The following is a 25,687-nucleotide window of genomic DNA, read 5'->3' as shown; positions in this document are numbered from 1 at the left end:
ACTGAAACATAAGCATGTACTGAAAGTATTTACTGCTCCGGCAGCGTAGTCCCCTCTCCAGGGAGAAGACACTGTGGTGGTAAAGAAAGTGAATTTTTCCGTGATAAGAATTTATTACATTTTGAAAGCATCACACTTTTAAAATAGGCCAGAGTGTAACTGTAAACCCAAATCATCAGACCCGACTCAATTTCACCAAAGCACAAACTACCGATACCATCCGATTCCATGAAAGCAGACTTTAAAAGTGAGGAAACAATGTTTATTCAATAGATCATTCCACGTTTAATTGTGTGAATTAAAGAATTTTTTCTCATAAACATCTCTGCTATAGCATGTGTTACAGTATCTACAGATTTCATTTCTGCCCAAATGTCTCGGTGAATTATCCCTTTAAATCCAGGACATTAATGGTGTAAAGCATTTGATAGTGCAACTATAGGTGCATATGTGAACTAAGACTTCATAATAATTCATGTAATATTACAAAAACACGTCCCTTCAGTCTACTCCAAGCAACGACATACACGCAAGAGTTTCATTTAAATCATTATCTCCGTCAGATGAAATTCCTACACACGTTTCATGTTCTACACAAATCTATAAAGCTATTTAAACACATCGAAGGAAACGTTCCATTAGGGAAAAGATGGTCAAGGCACTTAGAATTACATGAAACAAACTGAAAACGTGAAATAAAACTACATATGACATATTAACATATTAGACAGATTCAGTGGTTGAAAAGGCACGTTTCCGTCACACACAAATAAAGTAGTAAAAACAAACATTATGGGTTGCCATTCATCCATAAAGTGCATCACATTACCTTTTCCCAGGCCTAGTTGCAGACTATTCAACATTAAGCGTCGTTATTATACACGTAATTTACTCAAAACCGGTCCGCACACACTACCACATGTGAAGCCTCCTCTCAAGTGTTTAATATGGCTTTTGATGAGGTGTATTCTCTGGTAACACTAACGTGACCCAGTCCTTCCTGAAATAGTAGCATTATGGTTCCTTGTCTTATTTTCAATGGCCTTGATCTAAACCCCTGCTGTGTTATTGAAATGAAGGTTTTCAGAATTTACAGGTCAAAACTTCTGGATTGTGTTCATGTATGTATAACACCACTGGTGGGGGTTTCTTTCTGCATTCCTTAACTGAAGCTGAGGTTCATCTAAAAATAAATAAACGATAGTGTTTCTTAAAAGGTTAGTTCACCCAAACTGCAAAAAACATTCTCGCCTACACTCGGTATCTGGCCCTGTGGATAGTTTTGGTTTTGCGTGCTGAGATTTTGAGATATTTGGCTGTGAAATGTTTGCTTCCAACCAAATACAGCGAAGGTCAGTTACTCAGCATGTTAAGCGCAGACGGCCACGTCAAAAAGGATTATTCTTCAATAGATGAAAACTCGTCTCGTCTGTGGATTATCTGTAGATTATTGCTGAGTTTTTCATGTCATTTTCCAACGCTTTGAGCACCACAGAGAACCCATTCACCCAAATTGTGTCAAGATAAAGGAAGAAATTTAAGTAGGTATCTTAAAATCGTCAGCAGATAAATCTTTGTGCATCGTTACACACCAGTAGGGCTAAGTAGAAAAATATGTTTTTTGTAAAGTGGGTGAACTAATCCCTTTAAATTATACCCATGTTACAATATCCAGGCTCTGTCTGCACTCTATTAACAGGCAAGGTGCCAGAGGTTTAATGTTGTAAATATTTATGGCCTTATATTGTCATAATGTCTAAAAGCAAACTGATGCAGGAGTCAGGGAAAGGACATGATATTGTACATTGCATTATTCAAAAAGCAACAATAGGCCACATTTTCTTGGTTCTCTCTCTCTCTCAGTAGAGTACATTACAGATTTCATGGTCTCTTGCAGGACTTAAGGTTATCACAAATCACGCATGGCACTAAAACAAGGGGGAATCTCGGACTTTAGATGCAAACACAGTGAGGTTTCTTCAATGAGAGTCGATGGCAGCACAAAGCAATGACATGCAAGTACTTGCAAACAGAAAGTTATCAATCCTCTGTGATACCCACCTGGTTACCTGTGTATCCTGAGACTTTTTATTTATCCAGACTTTTTTAATTCTTTATTTATATAGCCACATGGGGGTGTTGTTTCCCTGGTTGAGAGGAGGGTCTCTTGTAACAAGTAGGGAGCCATAAGGCAATGCACGTCTGCAGAATCGCATGAGATGATGCTTCAGGTTTACTGTAGATTGTCACAGTTGTGAATGTCTTCAAGTTATCTTATTTCTTTTTGGTCAAGAAGCCAAACTTTGGCTTCGTAACCGCGGGATCAAATTGATCCAATCTGGCGGCCGCGGTACAAGGTTGAAAAGTGAACGAGGAGGATTAAGAATCCCCACACGTGCAATTCCAGATATAGTTCATAATTTTTCACAAATTGCACAAGGTCTTCAGAATTAAATCATCTGTACGGGAAGATAAAATGATCGTAAAGGGGGAAATATAAGTGAAACAGGCTGTTGCAGAAAAAAAATGGTTCCCTCTGAACTCATTCACAGATAAAGGCTGCTTCAGATCCAACTCCAACAACTGAAGGTAAAATAGCGGCTACAATCTGGAAGGTGGAAAGGTGGAATGGGAGTTGTGGTGGGAGGAGGGAATGGTAAGGTAAACAAAAGAAAGAGAAACAAACTAAGTGTATTGAATAGCACTAAAACATGAGGAAGGTGAAGTGGTCTAGCAGGGGAGGAGGAGGAGATGGGTGTAAAAGGAGAAGAGGAAGACCAGTGTTAACTGTTATTGTTCCAGCTTCTGGTGGTAAAGCTGAGTGACCTGGATGACCGGAGGAGAAGTGCTGAGTGACGGGCCACACCAACACGCAGAGGACGTCACTGGTTGGACCTCACACATGCCACTAGGGAGAGAGGGAGATCACAGGAGAGGAAACACAGTCAGGCATTAACTCATTCAAATCAAAAATAAATGCATTGTGAGAACCGTACAGACAACGTAAAGCCAGACAGACGGAGAGGATCCAAGAGGAAATGTTCAGCAGGGGAGAGTTGTTAATATAGCCCAAACTCGTGAGCCATCCTTGTGGGAGGAGGCACATACTGTACAAACATTATTAATGCCACAATAACACCAGCAAGTTACAGTTACAGGTCCACTGAAAACACAGCAGGAAGACAAGTTTTACCTCCAACTCTGTCCCATCTCACAATCCACACAATTTGAGACTAGTTGAGATCCAAATCTAGATCTTTATTACTTACTAGAAGCTAGAAGACAAGCTTCTGTTTTGCACACGCAGATTTAATAAAAAGGGATTTCCCCCGCATGTTAAGGACACCAGATGGGGGGGAGGAAGGAGGAAGACCTGAAATCCAACAACCTACAACTCCCAGGTAGTGAACACACATCACCACGTGAAAGAGAGGCGCTAACAGCATGTGTTAAATCACATATGACGCAGGAGAGCAGTGTGGCACAGCCAAAAGGATTACAGCGCACAGAACATTGCAGTACAATGTATACACGCCACTGTTGGGGGCAAATTAGGTGGAAATAATACTTAACAGTTGACTTCTGTTCAATCATGTTATTATAAATAACAAGAACTTTTAAAAACACCTTTCCTTTAAGGTCCTTTAAGGTCCATTAAGGTCCATTAGGCCACCGTAGTAGCAGAGAATTTAAGATCTTTTACTGAATTAGGTGCACTGAAATTAACCCGACCCCAACCTTGACAAACATCCCGACTGCAAGCATATAAATACGATACGTTTGTATTTTTCTTCAAGTAAATCTTAACACAATACTCACATGTGATTACACACTGCCAGTGTGGACAGGAGGCACAATAACAGTCAAATGAACTGCACATATAGCATGCGAGCATTGTATCAAAACCAGACTTGAAAATAATCCTAACCTGTGCTTTAACATCCTGATACCACAAAACCAGACACCTCCATTGTAGTAATGTAGTTAACAGTGGGATGCATGCTACTGAGAAGAAGAAGAAGAAGAAAAGACAGTATGTCATAGTGTTAGCCTGCTGAGCGTGTATATTAAGTACCTCACATGTTATGGGGCTCTTTGTTCAGATTGGGGCAGCACTGCTGTGAAATATAAGGGCAATAAAATAAAAACACAAAAAGGGAAGGGGAAACATTCAAAGAAAAAAAAAAGAACACTAACAGGTGCGACTATGATGAAAACGGTAATCACCTTTTCACTTTCAAATCACTGATCTTCACAGACGTGCATGGCAATAAATAATTTCTTTAAAAGGACGAATCCCAGACATGTGTTGAAGTCTAACTGTATGGCTGTTATTTTTCATTAATTCATTAAAAGGAAACTGTGGGTTATGTATTTGTTGACATTAGAAACACAGTAACATAACTCAAAATTTCCAGCAAATGGGATCAATCGCTGGTAATGAAAACTGATATCTGACCGTCATGTGGAGACGGAGATGCCGAGTCATTAAACGTACCATCAGTGGGTAATAATAAAAGACATCAGGAAAATATAGAGTAGCTTGTCTCTGTCTCTGTACTGTCTGTAGTAATTGAGACCATTGTTTTTAAAGACTAATACATCAATACAGAGCAATAAAAGAGGCTGGCAGCTGGTGAGGACTAATGAATGCTCACAGTTGGGAGAGTTACCAATGACACCAGCAGGGCCGTGACTCAGAACAGGGAAAGTGCCACTGAACTTATTTACTTCTTACATTTGCTGTCGTTTGTCTCGAGATGGACTTTTACGGTTTTGTTTATTCATTGTGGTATTGCCACTTTGACTTAAGGAATTAGAATACTTTTATAACTATAGGTAGAAACAGAGAACATGGTTTAAATGCAATGTTGCCGTGTTAATTTGCTGATGATGCTAACTCAACACATCCTCCGTCTGTTTCACATTAAGTGTTTCCAGCACTTAATGGGGCATAAACCTCTTTACTTCCTCGAAAGGCTTAAATGGAGTTTCGTTAGAACTAGTAGAATTTCCTAGAATATCATTTACACTCATTGCATCATCAGGATCATTGTAGTTACTGTGCATGTGTAAAGTGGAAGAAAAATAAACTTGAAACCTCAACACAAAGTGAAACGTGAGCTTGTCAAAAACAGCTATATTTATATAAGCAAAGATCAGAGAATGAATGCGCCTTAAGATGATTCATGCAGCATTTCAAGTTCACCACTTAACCTTTCCCTTGACCCCTGACCCACTTCCTAAAAGCATTTGAAAATTTACTTTGGGCTCAATTTTCACGTCAGCAAAAACAAGAGGCTGCAGGTAAGTTTTACTTAAAAAGGTTAACTACTGTAATTATTATAGTCATTACTGATTTGATAGAACATGTGGCTGTGTGAGTTGGTCTCTGCATTTGTGGTGCGTGTGGTGTTTTTTACCCAGTATCGTCAGGCACATCCTGATCAGCCTCTACAGCAGATGACTCCACATCTGCATCTGCACTGCTGTCACTGCCCTGAGCTGACAGACCACACACAGAGGCTGGACTCATACACTCACCACTGGGACAGACAGAGACACACGCACACAAACACACACACAACCAGGTGGTTCTTATTGACATTACAATTACATTTTTTAACTCTATTTTAGAACTTGTGTGTGGACAACTACAACTGCCTAAAACGCAACACATGGTGTGAACCAGATGTGACTTGCTTGTATGTAATTTATTACACGCGTGTCTAAAATTTACTCCCAAGTCTTGTATCTATGTGTGTGTCTCTGAATGTGTACTGACTTGACTTGCTTCTCCAGTAGCAGGAGGGCTTTCTCCCTCTCCTCCAGCCTCCTCTTGAGGGAGATGATCTCCTTCTGTTTCTCCAGCAGCTCCTTCTGGAGACGATAGTTGCTCTCCTCCAGAGTCTCACAGAATGCCTGGAGGGAGGCAGTGACAGAGAAAAGAACTGAAAATATTGTGACGGTGGAAACAAAGGGTGGGGCACAAACCCTTTAGGTAACTTAAACCTAAAAGACAGACTGTACATTCATCTAAAAACAACGCTTTAAACTACAAACCGTTTTGAAAATACATGTTTGAGGTGTCTGCCTGAAAACAAGTCCAGGTGAAGTCAAGTATTTTATTTTACAAGCGAGTCATGTTTATGACCTGGTGTAAAAAGTGCCCTTTGACATCACACTACTTCATATTCCTGTCAGATGAACGGCTGGGTATAATTTTAAATGCTCAAATACAGTGTGCATGTGATACCTGAGGTTTGGCAGGGACTTGAAAAGTCAAACATAAAACTCTTCTTAAAAGCGTCAGTGTTGAATGCAGTCCTAAGACACACACACAGAGGAACAGAGACAACTTCAGACAGTATGAATGAAAGATGATGATGGTCGGTCCTAAAAGCTCAGACAATGAAAACAAAGGTGACAGCAGAAAGGGCTACGGCAGCAAATTCAAAGATGAATACAAATGTTTCAAGTTCTTTATTATCATATGCACAACAATTACAGAGAAGCAGTCGTTGGCAAAGAACATCTTGGATCTGAGGGCAACACTGCTCTTTAAGTATGCATTGAAAGAAAAGAAAATCACACAAGAGATTGAATGAGAATCTAAGACATAAAATAGTGAGAGTAAAAATAATAGTGACATAAATTAAATATAAAATAAAATAATATAAATGTGTCGTAGACAATATTACAAATTAATAAGCTGAATGTAAACAAGAATGTATTAAATGTATACGCATAATATATAAATATATCTACATAGGTGTTAACATTTTGAACAGTATATAATGGTAAAATGTCATAGTGATGAGCTCAGGAGCTCAAAGGTTAAGGTCTTCGGGATGGAACTGTCCCCGAGCTTGTTGATGCAGGATCATTTTTTGGCTGAGGTGATCCTTGATAATCCTTTTGGCCTTCTTCCTGAACCCTTGGGTGTAGAGCTCCTCCATGGAGGCAGCTCTGTCCTGATGTGATGTGGATTCTCTCGATGGTGCTCCTGTAGAAGTTTCAGAGTATCCTGGAGTCCATGTTGAATCTCCTCAGTGTGCGGAAGAAAAGCCGCTGTCTTGCAGTCTTGCAGTCTTGATGGCGTCTTTTTGGTGAGTCCATGTCGGGTCCTCACTGATGTGACCATAGAGGAACCTGAAGGAGGCCGGTGATGGGCGTGTCATCAGCAATGATGGTGTTGGAGCTATGGGTGGCCCTGAGCGGCTCCTGTGTTTACTGATGGAGGCTGATGGATGTGGTGGCGCCCATGCCAACAGCCTGGGGCCTGCCCATCAGGAAGCTCAGTTTCCAATCATTGAGCGTGGTGTTGAGTCCCGGGTCTGTGAGCTTGAAGGTTAAATGCTGAACCATAGTCAATAAACAGCCTTCTGAAATATGTGGTCCTCTGGTCCAGGTGTGAGAGGGCAGTGTGGAGGGCTAGGGTGATGGTGTCTATCTTTTTGGCCTGAATGCAAATTGAAGTTTGTCCAGTGAGTCAGGGAGGAGGTGATGAAGGTGAACATCTCAAAGCACTTCCTGATGATGGAGGTGAGTCCTACTGGGCGGTAGTCGTTCAGGCAGAGGGCTTTTTTTGGACAGGGACTTTGGTGGTTATTTTTGAAACTTGGGGACTACAGACTGGAGCAGTGAGAGGTTGAAAACATCTGCCAGCTAATCCGCACACACCTTGAGAGCTCGGCTAGGGATACCATTAGGTCCAGTTGCCTTGCATGGGTTAATCCTTTTAAAAGATCTGCACACATCTGCCCTGGATGGTATTAATGGGCAGGGGTACTGGGCCTTTTGTACGTCCTCTGTTTGTTGGTCTCAAACAGTGCATAGAATGTGTTTAGTTCATCTGGGAGAGATGAAGACATAACCTCAGCACTGTACGTTTGGCACAGACTTCCTCATTAACCCAGAGTTCCTGAATCGTGATACAGTATAATGAGGTCATTCTACAGAAGCTCTCCGTTATTTATATCTGTAATCTAAACTGTGATGACTTTTGTGGCTATGATGCAGTAACGACAAATAAACGACACAAATATGCAAAATACTGCAAATATTCCGCATTAAAACTATTCATACCTGCAGTTATTAGAATGTTAGACAGTTTCAATACTTGTTGATAAAAGGTTCAAAAAGATTTGCGCAGGCAGAGGACCAACTACTTGGATCCTACTGACCGAGAGCAGAATCTGGCAATCTGAGATAAAAAGGTAGAAAAATCAACCTCATCCGTAGAAAGAATAATGTCCTTTTGTCCGTAATAGTTTTGCATTACGTTGAATATTTGCGTTCTGTGTTAAAGTACTCATGAACAAATATATTGACATGCAAATTCATTTTTAAAAAAAACCCGGCCCCAGTGAGTAAAGGATTTAAGATTATGAAGAAAAGGTTTCTACACTTCCTGCTATGGACCAAACTTGGTCTGTTCTCAAATTTCTGTATTCATTTTCAATACCCGGCCCTTCTACAATAACAATACTTCTCTGTAATAAAGGCCTCAGGTGACATGGACAGCAGCACAAACACACATTCACATGTATATGCACACTTACTCTGCTCTCCTCCAGACTATCAAAAGGCCCAGGTGGGTCATCCAGACACAGAAATTCTCTCACTGCCTGGCTGTCAAGGAGAACAAATAGTGTGACACGAATGTATGAGTGCATTGTTTTTGAACAGACCAGTGTGCTCAGTAACACAATATATATTAATTTTTTTAAAGTAGGAATTATCGATTATCAGGTGACCACTTGGCAAAACATTTAGTTTACACAAAAAGGTGAAATAATTTCATTTAAATCATAAGAATAGCTGCATTGTCATGTGACATACCAGTTGGCAATGTCCTTGTGTGCAACAAGGTTTTGCAAAAAGGCCTGTAGTCCCAACTGTCTGTCTTCCAGGAAGTCGGTTTCATAGTTGTCCTTGAACCACCGCTTCGGAGGCAGCGAGAGGCGGAAGCCTGGGAACATCTCCTTCAGCTGGAACACACACAAACAAAGAGAGAGGAATGAGTATTACATGATTTATATCATACAGTTACAGCGGTAACAGTGAAACAATACTATTCAGTGTTTAAAACAATATGAAGTTATTGACATGCAAGGACTCATCGCAGAGACAAAAGTGGCAAAGACCAAGAGAAATAGTTTGTGCTGCTGCTCCCTGAAGCACAGTCTGACCTCCCATCTGCATCCTTAACTAAATAACCACATTGTTAGGTTGTTACATGTTAACACATTTTCACATTTGATACATGCGTTCATTTTAAAAGGTGACAATTTCTTCAATAAAAATATGATCGTATATTTAAAATAACATATTAGCTCAGTTTTCCTGAAACATGATTCTACTTATATACAAGTGTTGATGCTTCTGGATAACCCTTAAGTTAATCACCATGGTATGGCACAAACCCACAGTAATGGGAGTAATGGGAACCGAGGAGAAAGAAAATAAAACATACATTGCCTCTATTGATAACCCTTGCATCTCCCCCAGCCTCATTCTCTGCCAAACCAGACAATGGCTCAGTGGGTAGATGGAATGTTTTACATGAAAACTCAAAGTAACTTATCACAATGTTATTAAATTAACTAAATCAATTTAGAGAGGAATTACTAAATGTTTCCAAATGCCTTGCATAAACTTACTGACCTGCTATTTGCTTCATCTTTGGAATAAAGGCTATGCCTGTACTGGAGCCTTCAAAGTCAATCATGCCTACCTCCATCTCTCTGTCCTAATGTCAACATTGCTTCGCAATTTCCAAAACCCCAAACCACATGTATGCCGATTAAGACAAAGCAATTTCTGACTGCATGTAGTCAGCTTCTGGAGATACTGTATTGATAACAGGCTCTGATGTCAGTTTGCTACTTGTTCTAACATTTGGTAGCCTGAGCCATGTGCATTAACGTACAGCAATGTAATGTTGGCTGAGGTCCAAACTACAACACAGCAATGTTTGGCGTCAGCCGCACAGTGTGGAGGCCGTGATACATGTTGAAAACCTGATCATGTGTGTATGATGCCAGATGCATGTTGTCGTTTATCTCAATTACATGTGCATGTTTGGCTATATATGCAGAATGCAAGTCCTCTTAAATAACTGTAATGGCTTTTGGATAATTACACATATAAATATCATCAAATGTTTATGTGACACACTGATTGATGCACCTGAAGCTGAAACATTTCCAGACCGTTAAATGTAAGACCAATAAGGCCTCTACAGTTACAGAACATGGGCTGCTTAGGGTCATCAAGCACAGCGTGAACATTACAGCTGGCTCTATGGAAAAGCCACAAGATTAGAGGAAAAGATGTCCACAACCCCCTCTTTGCCCTCGCTCTCCACTTGTTGAATGTCGGGTGTTCCAGCCTTCTGCTTTTCCATTCTTCTTGCCCGGGGTTAGTGTTTATGAATTAGTTAATTGTGCCTTTCGGTGATAGTTTTAATCAATATTTTGCAGACACACAAAGATAATTTTATGCTCGTTTGTTGCAGCTTTCCACCCATCATATTTTCTTGTTGTAGATTATTATTCATCACACAGTATCACATGGCTTAATATTTTTCCCCTTTTGTAATCTGTGACCAAATTGTCCTTTCCGAAACCACGAGAAACCTGCTCCTCTAGTTGGCTCGGGCCTGTTGGCTATTTGGGAACAGAAGGCTTCTTTGTGCAGCTCTAATCAGTTCCACAGTGCACTCAAAAACAAAAGAAAGCATGCTGAAAGCAATACTTTAATGGTCAAAAACAGAACAAAATAAAGCTTCAGATGGGCCTGCCCATACTTTCCACACAAACATGCAAATGCACACATAAGTAAATACAACACACACAAACATACCTTGTCGTTGAGTCTGGAAAAGTCTGTGTATCTTCGAAAAACAACCCAGCTCTCATCTGGAGTCTTCCTCACCAGGACTTTAAATACCTGCAGCAGAGATAAGAAAACACACACCCAATGTTAAAGTCTCATATATTAATGCAAAAGTATAGAGTTGTTGCATTTGCTAAGTGCTTGTGGATGATTTGTATCAAATGAATAAATGCCTGTGTGCTTAGTAAATGTTGACGTTAGACTTTTAATCTCTTGTATGCATCATGCTTGTCCTCAGTGGACATGTCTATCCCCTTTGTTCAAGTGTTGTCCTGCCACTGGAACGGTAAGTAAACCGTTAAATAGGTTCATGTGCTGCCAATCTACATGTCAATATAGGCTAAATAACATAGCATTGAAACTGGTGAACCACAGATAGAAGTTCAAAAAGGTTATCATGATGTAAGCTGATTTTCTGGTTTCATACCGTGAACTTGGCCCTCTCCTCCATGACCTCATACCCCAGCAGAGTTGGGGTAATAGGCCTCTCCTCGTCTTGCTGACTTCCAGCAGGATCCGATATGGAGCGGGGACAGCAAGAGTACTCTATAGAGGGCTCCAGAGTCCCGTTAACCCTGGCCCGTGTCACAGGGCTCTGGAGGGGTGGTGGTGTCCTGCTCCGGCTGACTCTGTCCATGCAGCCGGATTGGCGGCGGGAACCTAATCCTTTTCCGTGGTCCTCCCCGGCCAAAATGTTGGAGACGCTACCGAGTGATGAAGCTCGCTGTGGCCGCCTGAGCTTGGTGCTACCTCCTGACAAGGCTCTGTTCATCGGCACAGGTACAGGCACAAAAGGTGACGCCATCTTCCTGAGCTGTGTACTCCTGGCCCGCCACCGCAGTAGTCAAAAAGGTTCTTTACACAGATACCGCTCCAGTGGTGCTGTGTGATGAAGTGAAGCAGTAATGCTTACCCTAAGGGGCTGATGTAGACTCTGAGCACCTTTAACAACAAATTAAAGAATAATTTGGTATGTTAATTTTATTTATCATGATGAAAATTGACTATAAGATTCCATAATAACAGGCTGGAAAAATGGGATCCTCAAGATTTCCCATAAACGTACACCAATAGAACAGATCTGTCAGCAAACATCATCCTGAAATAAGGGTACCAGACTGTGAGGGCAGATGAATTATTGACATGAGCAATGTCATTCATAATTTATGGGTTTGTGCATTAAGTGTAAAATTCATGATGGAAAAAGCCTATGAAGATCTGTAGATAATCAGTGTGCCAGATCATCTTGACAATTGATTCGTTTTTATCCACCATTGGAAGCCTGACCCCTCCCAGCTGCAATGCTGCAAAAAGGAAGGAGTCATGACGCTTTGGTTTGAAATAAAGAAAGAGGAACCTGCATGTTGATTTTTATGGAGGGGGGGTCTGGAATAGATTTATGTTCAGACTGAGAGGCTGTCAGCTACCTGTCAAACGTGTAGCATTAATTCAGCGTCAGTGGAGTTTAGAGAGGTAAGCCTTTCACCTCTGTAGGACTACACACGGGAAAAACAGATGGAAACAAACCAGACAGAAGTACAAAGGTGGACTGGTAAAATAATTTAACAAAATTACACAAACTATTGCGGATGCTGCTAACTAAATCTTGACTGCAGCTATTTTGGTTTTGTTTTAAAAAACATGACGAACTGGGACTAGAGCCAGCATGACAACAAAACACTGGCTGTCTAATATCCTGCTTTGACTGTACTTTTAAGTCACGTTTTTAAATTCAAGTGCCTAATTATGTGGATAGAGTTTGGTAGGCAAAGTTAGCAAGCGAGCTAATCTAACTGCGATAAATCACCTATTTTTTAACAGGACGAACTCCGTTAACAAAATGTGGCGTAACGTTAGTTAGTGCAACGCTACCCTGCTTCTTGGTTCACAGGAGGCACAACTTGTAGCAGCAATACGGTTGCTGCTACAACCAACTAACCAGCTACGGTTAGTTGCCCCTAGACAATGTAGTAAAAACGGTATAGGAAGTAACCACCAGGCAAACCAGTTAACAAAAATCATGATTACAGAGTTGCTACAACAGCTGCAGCTAACGTTAGCACCCTTAGTAACGTTAACGGTTGCTTACCATTCACACCAGTCTAAACAAAGTAGTCTAACTCACTCGTATAATATTAGATGCATGCCGAATAGAGTGGCAATTACCAATCGTTTGTTTATAGTCTTCTTTTATTTTTGTTGTCAGGAATGTTGCGAATAATAAATAAGGTAACGCTAAATCGACACATTTTGTACGGCGTTTGGCGTGTCCTCCACACCACTGAAAGAACCTGCGATATAAAGCTATCACATTACCTCCACGTTAGCTAGTAAGCTAGGACGGGGAGCCTATTTGGATAAAGCTGACGCATGATGACAACGGCTTTTGCTTACCGCAGCAGGCCAGTATCCGTCCCCTTCAGAAAATAATGTTATTATACACATAAAGCCCGGTGTCTGATTGTCCTGTTGCTGTTAATCCTTTGCATTATCTCCTCCCCTGTCCTGTTCATGTTAACTCGGCTGAATTCAGACCACAACAGGTACAGTGCTTCAAGTTAGCCTCGTGAGGGTGCTGTAACATACATATTATTGAACCCATGGATGTATAAAAGGATTAAACCTGAACCTGAACCGCACCGCACTGTACTGAACGGAAGTGTTATGCATTCAAAAAAGAATGTATTTGTCCTCTTTTTTTCTAAATTGACAAGATTATTATCTCAGAATTCCAATAAATATGTTCATGCTCCGTTTGTCTGAATTTACAGCATTCAATTCTCAGAATTATGAGAAAAGGTTTTCATGGGCAATAAATCAGAATTTATTAACGAGATTATTATCAGAATTCTGAGAAGAATTTGCATGGAAAATAACGGCTCCGTTTTTTTTTAATTAACGAGACACCTCAACATCCTAAAAGAAGCTGTCATTTACTTGAGATCTCGATTTCATGGAAGCAAACATGTTTATTCCAGCAAGTCTAATAAAAGGCACGAGTAGGATAATGTCTCAAACTAAAACCAAAAACTTGATTAAACTAAACAGGCAGGACATGTTTGCTTCCATGACATCGAACTCTCAAGTAAATAGAGATTGATACCATGAAAACCTTTCTTAGAATTATGAGATAACAATCCTGTAAATCAGAAAAACGGCAAATATTTTGTCCGTATTGTCAATGTTTATATTGGGTTCATTGTTATATTCATTATTTAAAGCCTACTGACAATTACAATTTTTTTTATTTAACCTGTAGAGAAATAATGCACATATCTTTATTTGAAGTAGTAGCCTATCACTGATGATCCCCAGTTGAATGAAAACTCCAGTTTGATGCAACAACAAATCCCACACGTTCATCCCCACAATTCATACTATATTTTCTTCTCCATAAAACTAAAACACATTTTTCAACTCACTAGCTCATAGATATCTTTCAAAAGGAAGTAGGCTAGAGCATATACATTGCTACAATTAGAATCTGATTTTATCTAATGGCAACAATATTGGCAGGAAGGTTATGTAATGTCCCACTTCACCTCTCCCAAAACAGAGAACAGTTTGAATGTATAAGTAATGTTAAAACAAATGTGTTCAATGTGTCAAATCTGCTTTGAATTGCTTGATTATTTCACACATCCATCCATTTATCCATACCTTTTATGGTTCTATCGGGTGTTTTGGTTAGCAGACTCTCACAAAGCACACCCATTGACACACAACATGTACCCACAACATAATATGGGTGGGTGTGTCTATCACTAATGGGTGTGATCTTTAGATACTTTCTCAAGCGGCTGCCAGGCCTTCTTGAGCTTGGGTGTGTCAGATTGAAAAATAACACGGATGGCTCGAACAGAACACGTCTTTCTTTAACTCAATCGTTCCAGATAATTTGTTCCCTTGAAGAAGAGTCTTTGTCAGTAAGTAGATGTGCCTTATTGCCATTTGATTTTGATGGTAAAAGTGATAGCAAAAGATAACAGGGGTGAACCAGGCTTTAAACAACAGTTCTGGATTTATAGAATTATTTTTTTCACCTGGTTTCCAGAGGCAGCAGTAGTTGACTAGTGATGATCAATATCTGTGTGATTTTACTGAGTTTCACTTTTGTTTAAGAATCTAAATGGATTTATATTTGTCGGTGAGTGACATGGTAAAGAATGAATGGAGATTTGTCTACACATGTCTGGGGAAGGGATAGTGTTGTTGGATGGCATTGTCAATCTGTAAAACAAACCAATAATGCAAAAGAGTGTTTTTTATGGTTTGCACAAACTGCTTACATTTTAAAACTTACTAATATTGAATAGTTGGCAAATCAAACCAAGAGGCCAAAGACGTGGATTTCATGAAAACGACAATTTGAATTGAGTAGCTTCTCTGAAATATTCATATGGTCGTTGAGCATCCTCGTAAAGAGCAGATGAAGAAGACTTTCTCACCTCCGCTTGTGGCTGAAAAGAGACTGATTCCTACCAATTAGATCTTCGCTAAAGCTATTTGTGTTTCACATAATCAGGGAAACATATCCAAACAGGATTGTGCAACTTATCAGATAAAAGATATGCTACAGTTTATAATGCGTTGACTAATGCTCTGCTCTTTATCAGACACAATGGAGACACCAACCCCATCCAAGATATCCAAGGCCAACACCACCTTCTCTCTGGCCTTGTTGAAAAAGCTGAGTGACGACGACAAGACCGCAAATATCTTTTACTCCCCTTTCAGCATCTCTTCAGCCCTGGCTATGGTGATGCTGGGGACCAAGGGCAGCACAGCCACGCAGATGTCAAAGGTACATTACACACAAACTTAAACACATATTCTCATATCAACACACTCATTTGGAAGTGTTTCTACAGGCATGCATTCAAATGTCATTACAAATCCCTTTATTATGATGTTGAAATTTCGCAACCACATTATTGCGTCATGAGAAAAAGGCGTGAGTTTGGGTTTTGAGCTCTGTCATGTGCACAGGTTTTATTAGGTATTCTTAATAGAATAAAATACATATTCCAATCAATATTAAAAACATGAGTCTAATGTCAGGCACATAATGACATTAGAGATGAAAGTAGGGTTTGGCACGAATTTCCACTAGGGAACTTGCATAGTTGGGTGTGGCATGAGAAAGTGCCTGAACATGCAACATGTTACTCATTCTGTCTCCGAACAACAGCAGAAAGGGCAGGGATCTGTTCTATTCCACCTTGGATTACAGTTGAGTTTAGTTTATTTAGGTTATTTTCAATTTATCCAACTCAAATACACCCATGCAAATGTATACTTACCGGCTTATTACACTGATTATTTTGTACAATTCTCATTAAATGAATGCACTGAAAGAAGATCAAATATATGTATACTATACATACCCAAAAACTAAAATTGATGTACCCATAGTTTTCTTACTAACTGCTGTTCTTCTGCTTTTGTAAAATTGTTTAATGCATTGATTTATTTACTTTTACTACATAGAGTATTGCTACTTGGGATGTGAATATTTCTCATACTATGAGGGAAACTGCTGTTACAGCAATATTACGCAAATCACAAAACTTGTCTGAGATCAAGTAAAAAATTACTGAAAACAATAAGACAATGAGACAAAGGTAGGATTATTGTGTACACTATATATACAACATACCCTGTCACTGTGTTCTAGTACTGTAGTATAGGGAAATAGGGGGGGGGGGGGGGGGTTGAAAAAATGGTCACTTCATCATTTGATTCTTTAGTTATTTTGGGATGCAACACAAACCTGGTTTTGGATGAATTGTGCCTTGTTTGGTTTTGCTCCCAACTGTCGGACACATGGGATGACGATGGAGTGACAATAAGTTAATCAGCCATAAGTTGATGAATATAGGGCCATGAAAAGAAACAGCCAAAGCAAGGGGCAGCTTCACAGATATGGTATAAGACTTTGACCGTTTCTGATGAGTTCACGATGGAATTTTACTTTGTAGGTTAACAAAAGAAACCTAATCGTGCCTGAGCATCATCAATTATGCTGTGGAAAACGTGTGTGTACATGCATGCCATGTGTCATCCAACATTAGGATCTAGAGAGGGTTTTTTTTCTCAAGCCCTGCCTCACCCACACACTAACAATGTTGAACTTTACATTGATCTTACTGATGAGAGAAACTTCCATTTGCACCCCCAGGTCCTCGCTTTTACTGACGCAGAGCAACCACTGTCGACGGTACCACTGCCGACGGTACCACAGCTGACGCAGACGCAAACGCAGTCGCCGATGCATTCGCAGATGACGACGCGGATGCAGATACAGACGCAGATACACCAGTCCAGCAGACTGCCACAGTATCTGCTCAAGGTGGTAACAAAGCCAAAATGAAAAGAATGATTAAGATAAGGCTTGGTGGGGTCGTCTGGTGAAGAGAACTCTCTTGGTTCCAGAGTGTTTCACACTTATTATTTCCCCAATTTGTTTGCTTGCTGGATTTCAATATATTGCTGCATTGTTTTAAACTAAATTTGGAAATATGAAGTGTAAAGTGAAGGTTAAAACAGAAAAACCTTTATGCAGCAGATGCTACAGCAACAAAATCCCTCCAGCCCAAATGTTCTTTGCTCCACAATGAAGATGACAGCCTAAAACAACACAATAGTGTGTAACTGTGTGTGAAAATGCTTAAAAAATGTATATATATGTTAAAGGTGTTAAGGTTAGATTAGGTTAAGGTTAAACTAAACCTCTGAGAATATCCGGATTGTGGTTGGTGTTGCCGAAAGTCATTCTAATTACATTAAATGTTGAGAACAATGACACCAAAATCATCAATTTCATGTCACTGGGCAACATTCCCTGCTAGCATACAGACAAAAAGAAGGCTGTACAGTAGCTGTTTCCAAAAAGAAAGGTCTGACCCTGAAACAGAACTGTGAATGTTGGCCTACAGTATGGATTCATGAACAATAAGTTGCTTTAAAGGTGCTGAAAGCGTTTAATTTGATCTGTTGGTTATAGTTGTCTCAACACTCAACACAATGCATACACAACTGTAGCACAGACCACCAGGGTTAATGATGATTTTGGTGTCTATTCTTATCATTTAACAGGTAAGCGCATCACAATGATCCATATGCTAATACAGTTGTCTTTCAACTATCACTGGTTCAGTGTGTCTTTGTAACATGCAGTTCTTCGCTGGCTGTTTGCAGTGCCTGAGTGCCAAGAATGGCCAAGATGATGTCCACGCAAGCTTTGCCGAACTGCTGAGTGAGCTGAACAAGGAGGACGTTCCGTACGCCCTCAGCCTTGCCAACAGGCTGTACGGGGAGCAGTCCTACCAGTTTGTTGAGGTGCGTGTATGTGATTCTTTGTGCTCGGCATGAACTCATTAACTGTTGAGAAAGTGAACAGCAGCCCTGTAAATGTGCAGCCTTGTAGCAACATTCCATGAAGCATTTCTTCTTTGTGCTTTGGTTAATGTGAGTTAACAGTATACAATTGTGGTGTGAGGATTAAAATGTGCTATTTATGATTCTAGGAATTCTTAGCAGAAACCAGAACGCACTACAACGCCGAGCTGGAGTCTGTGGACTTCAAAGCCGGCGCAGAGGCGGCCAGGGTCAACATCAACAGCTGGGTGGAGAAGCAGACGCAACGTAGATCTCACATTAATATATGCACACTCATCAGGACATTACTTAGATTGGGAACTAAATGCTAAACTAAAAGTAGAGGGCTTGAGTCTGCCATCTTCCAACTTTAAAAATGTCTCTTTCCCTCAAAGTGGTCACTCTTCTACTCGTGCTGTTTCAGAGTTCACTGCAGTCTTCATGCTGTTGATCCTTACCTCTGCCAGGCATGGGCCTGCGAGGAGATAATATGCTCTAATCTCACATACTACTGGACCCATCAACATGATGTGTTTTGTGCATATTTATGACTGTTTGCTCAAGAATCTCTCGTGGATGTGGTGTTTGACAATTTTTTAAAAACCTATTTTATTTGACCGCTGACTCCTCACTCCTCTTAACCAGCCACAAGTGATCAACAACTGCTTCAGTTGAAAAAAAAACATTTTTCGGCTAGGCTAAAACAAAACATAAGCTAGTCTGTTGCATGCCACATTTTGGCCTCACTTTGAAGCGGAAAATCTGCATATTAATTCCATACCCGATATGATCCACTAAAGTTCACGATAGGCAAAACACGAGTTGAATAAATGCCTGTTTTTGTTGTTCCCAGTTTGATTTATTTCCCATATAGAGCAACTAAATGCTCTGTTTAGCTTCGGTGAGGTTCACAACCTTTTGTGACTTCCCAACAATAAATGCTGGAAGTAACTTCATACAGAATAAAAACATTTTGTTTTTGTTTTGTCAGATTTTATTGTTGAGTAGTAGTAGAATAAGAAGTAACATTTTTTTGTCACCAGATAAAATCAAGGACTTGCTGGTCCAGGATGTTGTGGACAGCGCGACCAGGCTGGTGCTGGTCAACGCCATCTACTTCAAAGGCAACTGGAACAAACAGTTCCAGGAGGATTCTACTATTGATGCTCCGTTTAGAATGAACAAGGTAACACTTCACAGAAACAACACTGGATGGAGAAACACAGACGGACAAAAGCAGCTTTCTGGGTTTTAGAAATATTTTGCATAGTAGTGCACAGTTCACTTGAGCTCACTCTGATAGTGGACTGTTACAAAGCGCTGTTGATATAACTTGATGGAAATGTACAGCTTGAAAGTGGTACTAGTCATTATGTTGTATCTGGTTTGTAGTTTGATCTGCTGCAGCTCAATGAAACCACTGGTGTGCAAACTGCAGCGGACCAACGTTAGTCAAATTCTTCCCTGAATAATATAATATATGATTCTGAAATGAGCCATTCTGCACTATGAGTACATGTACTTTTAGCATCTTAAGTACATTTTGATGCCAATACTATTGTACTTTTTTTAAGTTCAGCTTTTTTGTGTAATAGAGTATTTCTACTTTTACTTAAGCAAAGATGTGAGTACTTCCTCCACCTCTGGATTACACTCTTGATCCCAGAACACTCGTGTGGTGTTCGTCTGAAGAAACGATTTAGCATGTCTTCCGAAATGTTTCAGCCTTCCATAGTCAGTTAGTTAGAATTATGATATCACAAGTGTTGCATATGTACTGTATGATATGATGATAACTCAGTTTGACGCTTTCTTTAGAATGACTCTAAATCGGTGAAGATGATGCGCCAGAAAAGTGAATTCCCTCACACCACCATTTCTGAGGCCAACTGCCAGGTAATGTCTATGTTTTTCAACAGTATGTTTTTGCCCATGCGATCTGACTTCAGTTATTTTCAGAGCAGATTTCAATAAAAGATAGTGGACAGATTTACTATGATCCCAAGAACAATTGGTTCCATTTTGACAATGATTTAAACCATTAGATTTATGGTTTTTAAGAGAATCTTCATACCTGTTATTAATCCCATTATCTTCAAATGGAAGGGAATGAAATGAAAAACAGAATGTGTTTGGACAGGTCCTAGAGATGTCCTATGAAGGCAAGGACCTCAGCATGCTCATCTTCCTGCCCAATGAGATAGAGGACGACACAACGGGCTTGGAGAAGGTAAGACACATAAACACATACAGTAAACAAATGCACAATTTTAAACACTAATAATTAGACTGATGATTTATATTTTATCCACACTAGCTGGAGAAGGAGCTGACCTATGAGAAATTTGTGGATTGGACTCGCTCAGACAAGATGGATCTAACGGAGGTTGAGGTGAGGCTGCCTCGATTCAAGATGGAGGAGACGTATGACTTGAATGACGTCCTAATCAGCATGGGCATGACGGATGCTTTTGATGTCCAAATGAGTGACTTTTCTGGTGAGACATATGCCATAAATGTATATAATAAAACATTTATTTTAAGCGAGAAATATAAGAGTGCCACTTCCCATACCGAAATATATAGAAATGTCTTTCAAAACCCAAAAGCACATGAAGTAGCCTGCGTTACTGATGTAGCGTGCATGGTAAAGCAATAGACTCTCTCTCCTCTGCTGACAGGCATGTCCTTGACTACCGACCTGGTACTGTCCAAAGTCGTCCACAAGGCTTTTGTGGAGATCAACGAGGAGGGAACTGAGGCTGCTGCTGCAACTGCTGCCGTGGTAACAGAACGCGCATTATTGATTCCTGTCACGTTCAACGCAGACCACCCCTTCCTCTTCTTCATCCGACACAACCCCACCAAGAGCATTCTCTTTGCCGGCCGATACTGCTCCCCCAACTGAGCACTACTGTATGTCCTGCAGTCCTACGATGGGCCCCTGGGCTCAGACATGTAAAGGGCCCTCACCCCTCCAACATCCGAGCAAGAGCCCCTCATTCTATCTTTTAGGTGATTTGTGTGTCTCGTTGTGGCCGTTTTGCACGTCTCTGGTAGTTTTGCATGTCTTTGTGCTCTTTTTGTCTCTCTTTTTGGTTGTTTTGTGTCTTGTTTTGGTTATTTTGTGACTTGCTGTAACTTCAAACATAGGCTCTGACCCAGAAGGCCCATTCAGTAATTCTGATTCAGCCAGGGATGGGATATATCTATTGTAGCTACTATATAGGTTTTGCTGGAAGAAAATTAAGAATGACTGCTCTAGACTTTGTGGGAATTCTCATCTGTGTTCCTGTCTTATGTTTTCAAGATCGAGATTTCTCAAGAAAGTCTTTGAAAGGAAACTATGGTGCTTATATTTTTCTTGCATGCATTTTACTCAGTGATTCTGTCTTCTGTTTGTCGTCCTGCCCACATTCTCCTTCTCTGTGATCCATGTCCGACACCCTCTGCACCCTCACATTCTATTCATTCTCTCGTCCATTCATCTCTCAAAAATGGAAAGAGTTACAACCGTTTCCCACAGTCTGTTCTTTGTGGATGTTTATGTGCTAAATCCCAAATCTAATGATTGCTGGCCATAAATATACATAAATGTATATGAATAGTATTGTCCTGTAATTGAGCATGGAAAAATATTGTATTATTTCCCATCTGAATGTCTTAAAATTCAAGCAACCTCCTCTTTATCTAAAGATTATTTGTAAAGCTGTCATCTGTAAACCAAACAGTATAATATTATATGCACATTGCCGTCTTCTGAGACTATGTTATGTTTAAACATTGAATTATAATACCTACTTTATTTTCACCACTCAAAGTGCAATGTAATGATCTGTAATTTACCATATTCATATACTGAACATGGAGTAAAGACAGAAGTGTTTACATATGAAGAAAGGAGAAGAATCGGAGCAAAGAGTGTAATATGGATCATATTGTTGTTTCATCTTTTAAATCCTTGCTTTACGATACAGAATTGACTTTAAATAAGCAGTTAGATCTTATACAATCCCTACTAAACTCAGTAAGACACAGTAAGTGAACTGTTTTTTTTGTTTTGCATAAATAAATGTTGTTGGCTCATTTGCCAAAGCCTTTTGGGAAGCTTTATAGTGAATAAAAAAACAGTTGATTTACAGCTTAATATCTGTCATTCTTTATCCAGGCAACACAAAAAATATTCTATATTATATTTCTACGAAACAAGTGAATTGGATAAATTGTCATAGTCCTAGTTTGATATTTATGTTTTTGAATCTGGTTGACTGTATAACTGATGATTCAATTTATAATGGAATATATAAACTGTATGTTTAGGTGGGAAAGGGTTGTGTCAGATGGACAATTATTAAGCAATACATTTCATACCAAATGAATACCAATTAATTGCATGGGTATTTTTTCTTTTAAACTTTTTAATGAGCATAGAGCAGGTGAAGACTGGGTTACAGCAGTATCAGTTAAAATAAATAAAAAGAGCAAAAATAAAGGCACAGGTACAGTTCATAATGCAAAAGGGTTCAGACATATAATTAAATATAGTTTTAAAAGTCCAACTGATTATAACAATCCCATTGTTCTCCGTATTTCTGCTTCTTATCCCTTTGGAGTTGATTATTTTGACAAGAAGGGATATGGAAGGAGGGTTACTCTGGAGGCAGCCTTTTGCAAATGTTTCTTTTAATTTCGGCCATAAAAATCTTCAAAAGGTATGTGTAATTGCATGCAGTTTTGTTTTATGTATAGGCCTATGCTGGCACAATGACTCGGTCTACTGAGTTTTGAAATATCCTTAAAACATGATCTATGAGGTCTTTATGTTTGCAGTCAATAAATGCAACTCTAAATTGACATTTTCTAATACTAATGTACCAAGAAGAAAGATAAACGTTTTCAGATCAAGCGGTATCAGTTACAGTATATAATGTAATGATTCCTGCTCTGCCTTCCTTTCTTTGGCATCATCAACCGCTCTATCCAAGGCCAACACCCCTTCTCTTTGGCTTTGTTCGAAAAGCTGACGGAGAAGGACATGATTACAAAAGATCTACAAAAAACCACTAACGGTACTGAAAGAGTTTTTCCTAAAGTCTCGGGTGCGACATTAACTTGGTAAAAGTTAAATGAATACAGCTACATTTTGTCTTCTTTGTCCACAGTACCTGAAAACCCAGGATTGTAAGGATGATGTCCATGTCAGCTTTGTCCAACTGCTGAGCAAGCTCAACAAGCCAGTCGTCCCTGTATGACCTCAGTGTTGCCGACAGACTGTACGGGAATAAATGTCTTGTTTGTTGTTCCAGCATTTCTTAACACAACCCAGGACACTTCAAAGTGCATACTTGGAGTCTGTGGACTTAATATCCTGGGTTTGAGTCAGTCAGACAAAAGGTGCATCACACACACTAACATACACACCATTAGTTTAATGCAGTGTTTCTCAAACCTTTGCAGACCAAGGACCACATAACCAATAGAAAAACACTCACGGACCACCTAACTCCCCAAATATCCAAAAACAATAGGCCTGCTTACCACTCCAACAATATATTACAAATGACAGCCTAATAATGAGCTTTATGTGACCTTCTCTATATCGCTAACTATTCACACATTAAATCAAAAATACAAATACAAATGGGTGATTCTTCAACTATCGTCATTTTTGTGTCCCTGGCAGAAATAAAAAAAACTAAAACACATTTCCTATTTTTTATTTTTGTGACACTCACTTAACACCAAAAGGACCAGTGATTATTCTTATTACATAAAAACTATTATGTTTACTTTTATGTGTTGTTCTTGTTGTATATCACTTGTCCCTGGGCCTGATTTTGGATATTCAAACCTGCTAAGTTTTGAATTTAATATTGACCTAATATTAGTTGTATGTGCAAATGATACAAAAATGGCCATTTTAAATAAATGTATCATGTGTTTTAAGATATATTAGTATTTCATGTCTTTTTTTATAAAAAAGAACACCTGTCCCTTGGGGTCCCTGTCATTTCCATCACACCATGCAAAATGTGAATTTGGTGAGTTTTTTTAAACTTGGTGATCACAGCCATAGTCATGTGACAGGAGAGCACATGGCTGCAGCACAAAGACAGATCCATGAAGGGAAGTGATATAAGATCAAATCAAGGTCAATATTTGGTAAATCAAAAATATGTTTATTGGCTGTCATATATCCTTTAAATTTAGAAATAATAAGAAAAACAACATTTGGTATTGTCTGTTTTGTGTTTATTTAATGCTAGCTCTAAAGCAGACGTTATCATGCTAACATATCATGAGATTTTCTTTAAAATGCGTCAAAACGTCATTTCCACAACAATCATTTCCATCACTTTGATTATTGTGATGGAAAAGACCATTTGAGTGTTATGGCTTATATCAGTGAAAATAATGTATCTTAAATTAAATGTCAGTCGGGTAGCTGTTCAAAAATATATCTGCAATTACTATTCACCCACAAGGAATCACCACAGAGAATGAATCAGGGACTTTTTTTGTTTTGCGCTAAATCAGGGGTGGGGAACCTCCGGCCTCCGGGCCGTATACGGTCATTGACATCAGTGAACGCAACACGGCGAGTGTAAACAAGAGAAAGCTGGATGCAGAATGTCGCACTTTCCAGGAGAAATGGACGAATGATTATTTCTCTGTGGAAGTAAAAGGCCAGTGTGTCTAGTTTGTGCGGACGCGTCTGCAGTGATGAAAAATAATCTTGAGTGTCATTACAGTACAAAACATGCCAAACTGCACGAGCTGAAAGGACGAGTGCGCTCTTCGGCGGAGTTTGGCCCGACAAGCAGCTCTCTACAGAGCGTAACATACAAACATGGAAAGATAGATCGGTAGACCACCACACCAAGAACAGACTATTCCACCACTGCTGTGCAATTATCACTGCCATTTACAATACTCACTTTTTATAATTTGTGCAATATTCACTTTATTTTCGATCAACCACTTTGTACTTATATTATTTTTTATTCTATTTAATTATTGTGTACTGCCTTTTTATTTCATATGTTCTTTTGCTGTGACAAGATACATTTCCCCGTTGTGGGACTAATAAAGGATTGCTGATTTCTGATAAAACAGAAAGATACATGGATATAAAAGTTGCTTTTTTGCACAGCATGAAAGAAAAGTGAAATGAATGGGCTGTGTCTTAAAAACATTTGCGGAGGTTATGAGTTAAAGAATTAGTATGGCCCTTGAAGGATGTTGTAAAAAATAAAATGGCCCTTGATAGGAAAAAGGTTCCCCACCCCTGCGCTAAATAGTAAGTGCAACATTTGCAACTTGCTTGTAGGTTTCAGCAGTTTCCAGCAATTTTCTGCATTATGATTTTATCTGCTTAAAAGGTTAAAGTTTAGATGATGAAGTT

The 25,687-nt window shown here is 39.5% G+C and overlaps 2 protein-coding genes across 11 annotated transcripts; one reads left to right on the top strand and one right to left on the bottom strand.

The window, feature by feature from the left end:
* Window positions 1-240: 240 nt before the first annotated feature.
* On the bottom strand, window positions 241-13,479 carry snx16 (sorting nexin 16). 6 transcript variants are annotated; one of them, XM_029457380.1, is made up of 9 exons: window positions 13,297-13,479; window positions 11,330-11,844; window positions 10,870-10,956; window positions 8,845-8,993; window positions 8,565-8,634; window positions 5,786-5,922; window positions 5,424-5,546; window positions 4,081-4,118; window positions 2,771-2,908 (listed from the first exon to the last, which is right to left on the bottom strand). In XM_029457380.1, the coding sequence occupies exons 2-8, from the start codon at window positions 11,705-11,707 to the stop codon at window positions 4,100-4,102; spliced, it is 963 nt and encodes a 320-aa protein (XP_029313240.1). In that variant the 5' UTR covers window positions 11,708-11,844; window positions 13,297-13,479; the 3' UTR covers window positions 2,771-2,908; window positions 4,081-4,099. The 6 variants fall into 6 exon arrangements, with proteins under 6 accessions (XP_029313235.1, XP_029313236.1, XP_029313240.1 ...); XM_029457379.1 differs by having other exon boundaries at window positions 2,772-2,908; window positions 4,076-4,118; XM_029457377.1 differs by lacking the exon at window positions 4,081-4,118 and adding an exon at window positions 3,929-4,005 and having other exon boundaries at window positions 2,772-2,908.
* LOC115025282 (leukocyte elastase inhibitor-like) lies at window positions 12,252-22,429 on the top strand. Of its 5 annotated transcripts, none has more exons than XM_029457370.1 (10): window positions 12,252-12,375; window positions 15,519-15,706; window positions 17,084-17,254; window positions 18,103-18,243; window positions 18,432-18,549; window positions 19,326-19,468; window positions 20,101-20,178; window positions 20,423-20,512; window positions 20,600-20,780; window positions 20,964-22,429. In XM_029457370.1, the coding sequence occupies exons 2-10, from the start codon at window positions 15,524-15,526 to the stop codon at window positions 21,188-21,190; spliced, it is 1,332 nt and encodes a 443-aa protein (XP_029313230.1). In that variant the 5' UTR covers window positions 12,252-12,375; window positions 15,519-15,523; the 3' UTR covers window positions 21,191-22,429. The 5 variants fall into 5 exon arrangements, with proteins under 5 accessions (XP_029313230.1, XP_029313229.1, XP_029313232.1 ...); XM_029457369.1 differs by having other exon boundaries at window positions 12,266-12,454; XM_029457372.1 differs by having other exon boundaries at window positions 12,291-12,446.
* Window positions 22,430-25,687: the final 3,258 nt, after the last annotated feature.

Source organism: Cottoperca gobio, chromosome 20 (assembly GCF_900634415.1).
Source record: "Cottoperca gobio chromosome 20, fCotGob3.1, whole genome shotgun sequence".
NCBI lineage: Eukaryota > Metazoa > Chordata > Actinopteri > Perciformes > Bovichtidae > Cottoperca > Cottoperca gobio.
This window is presented reverse-complemented; position numbering and strand designations above follow the sequence as displayed.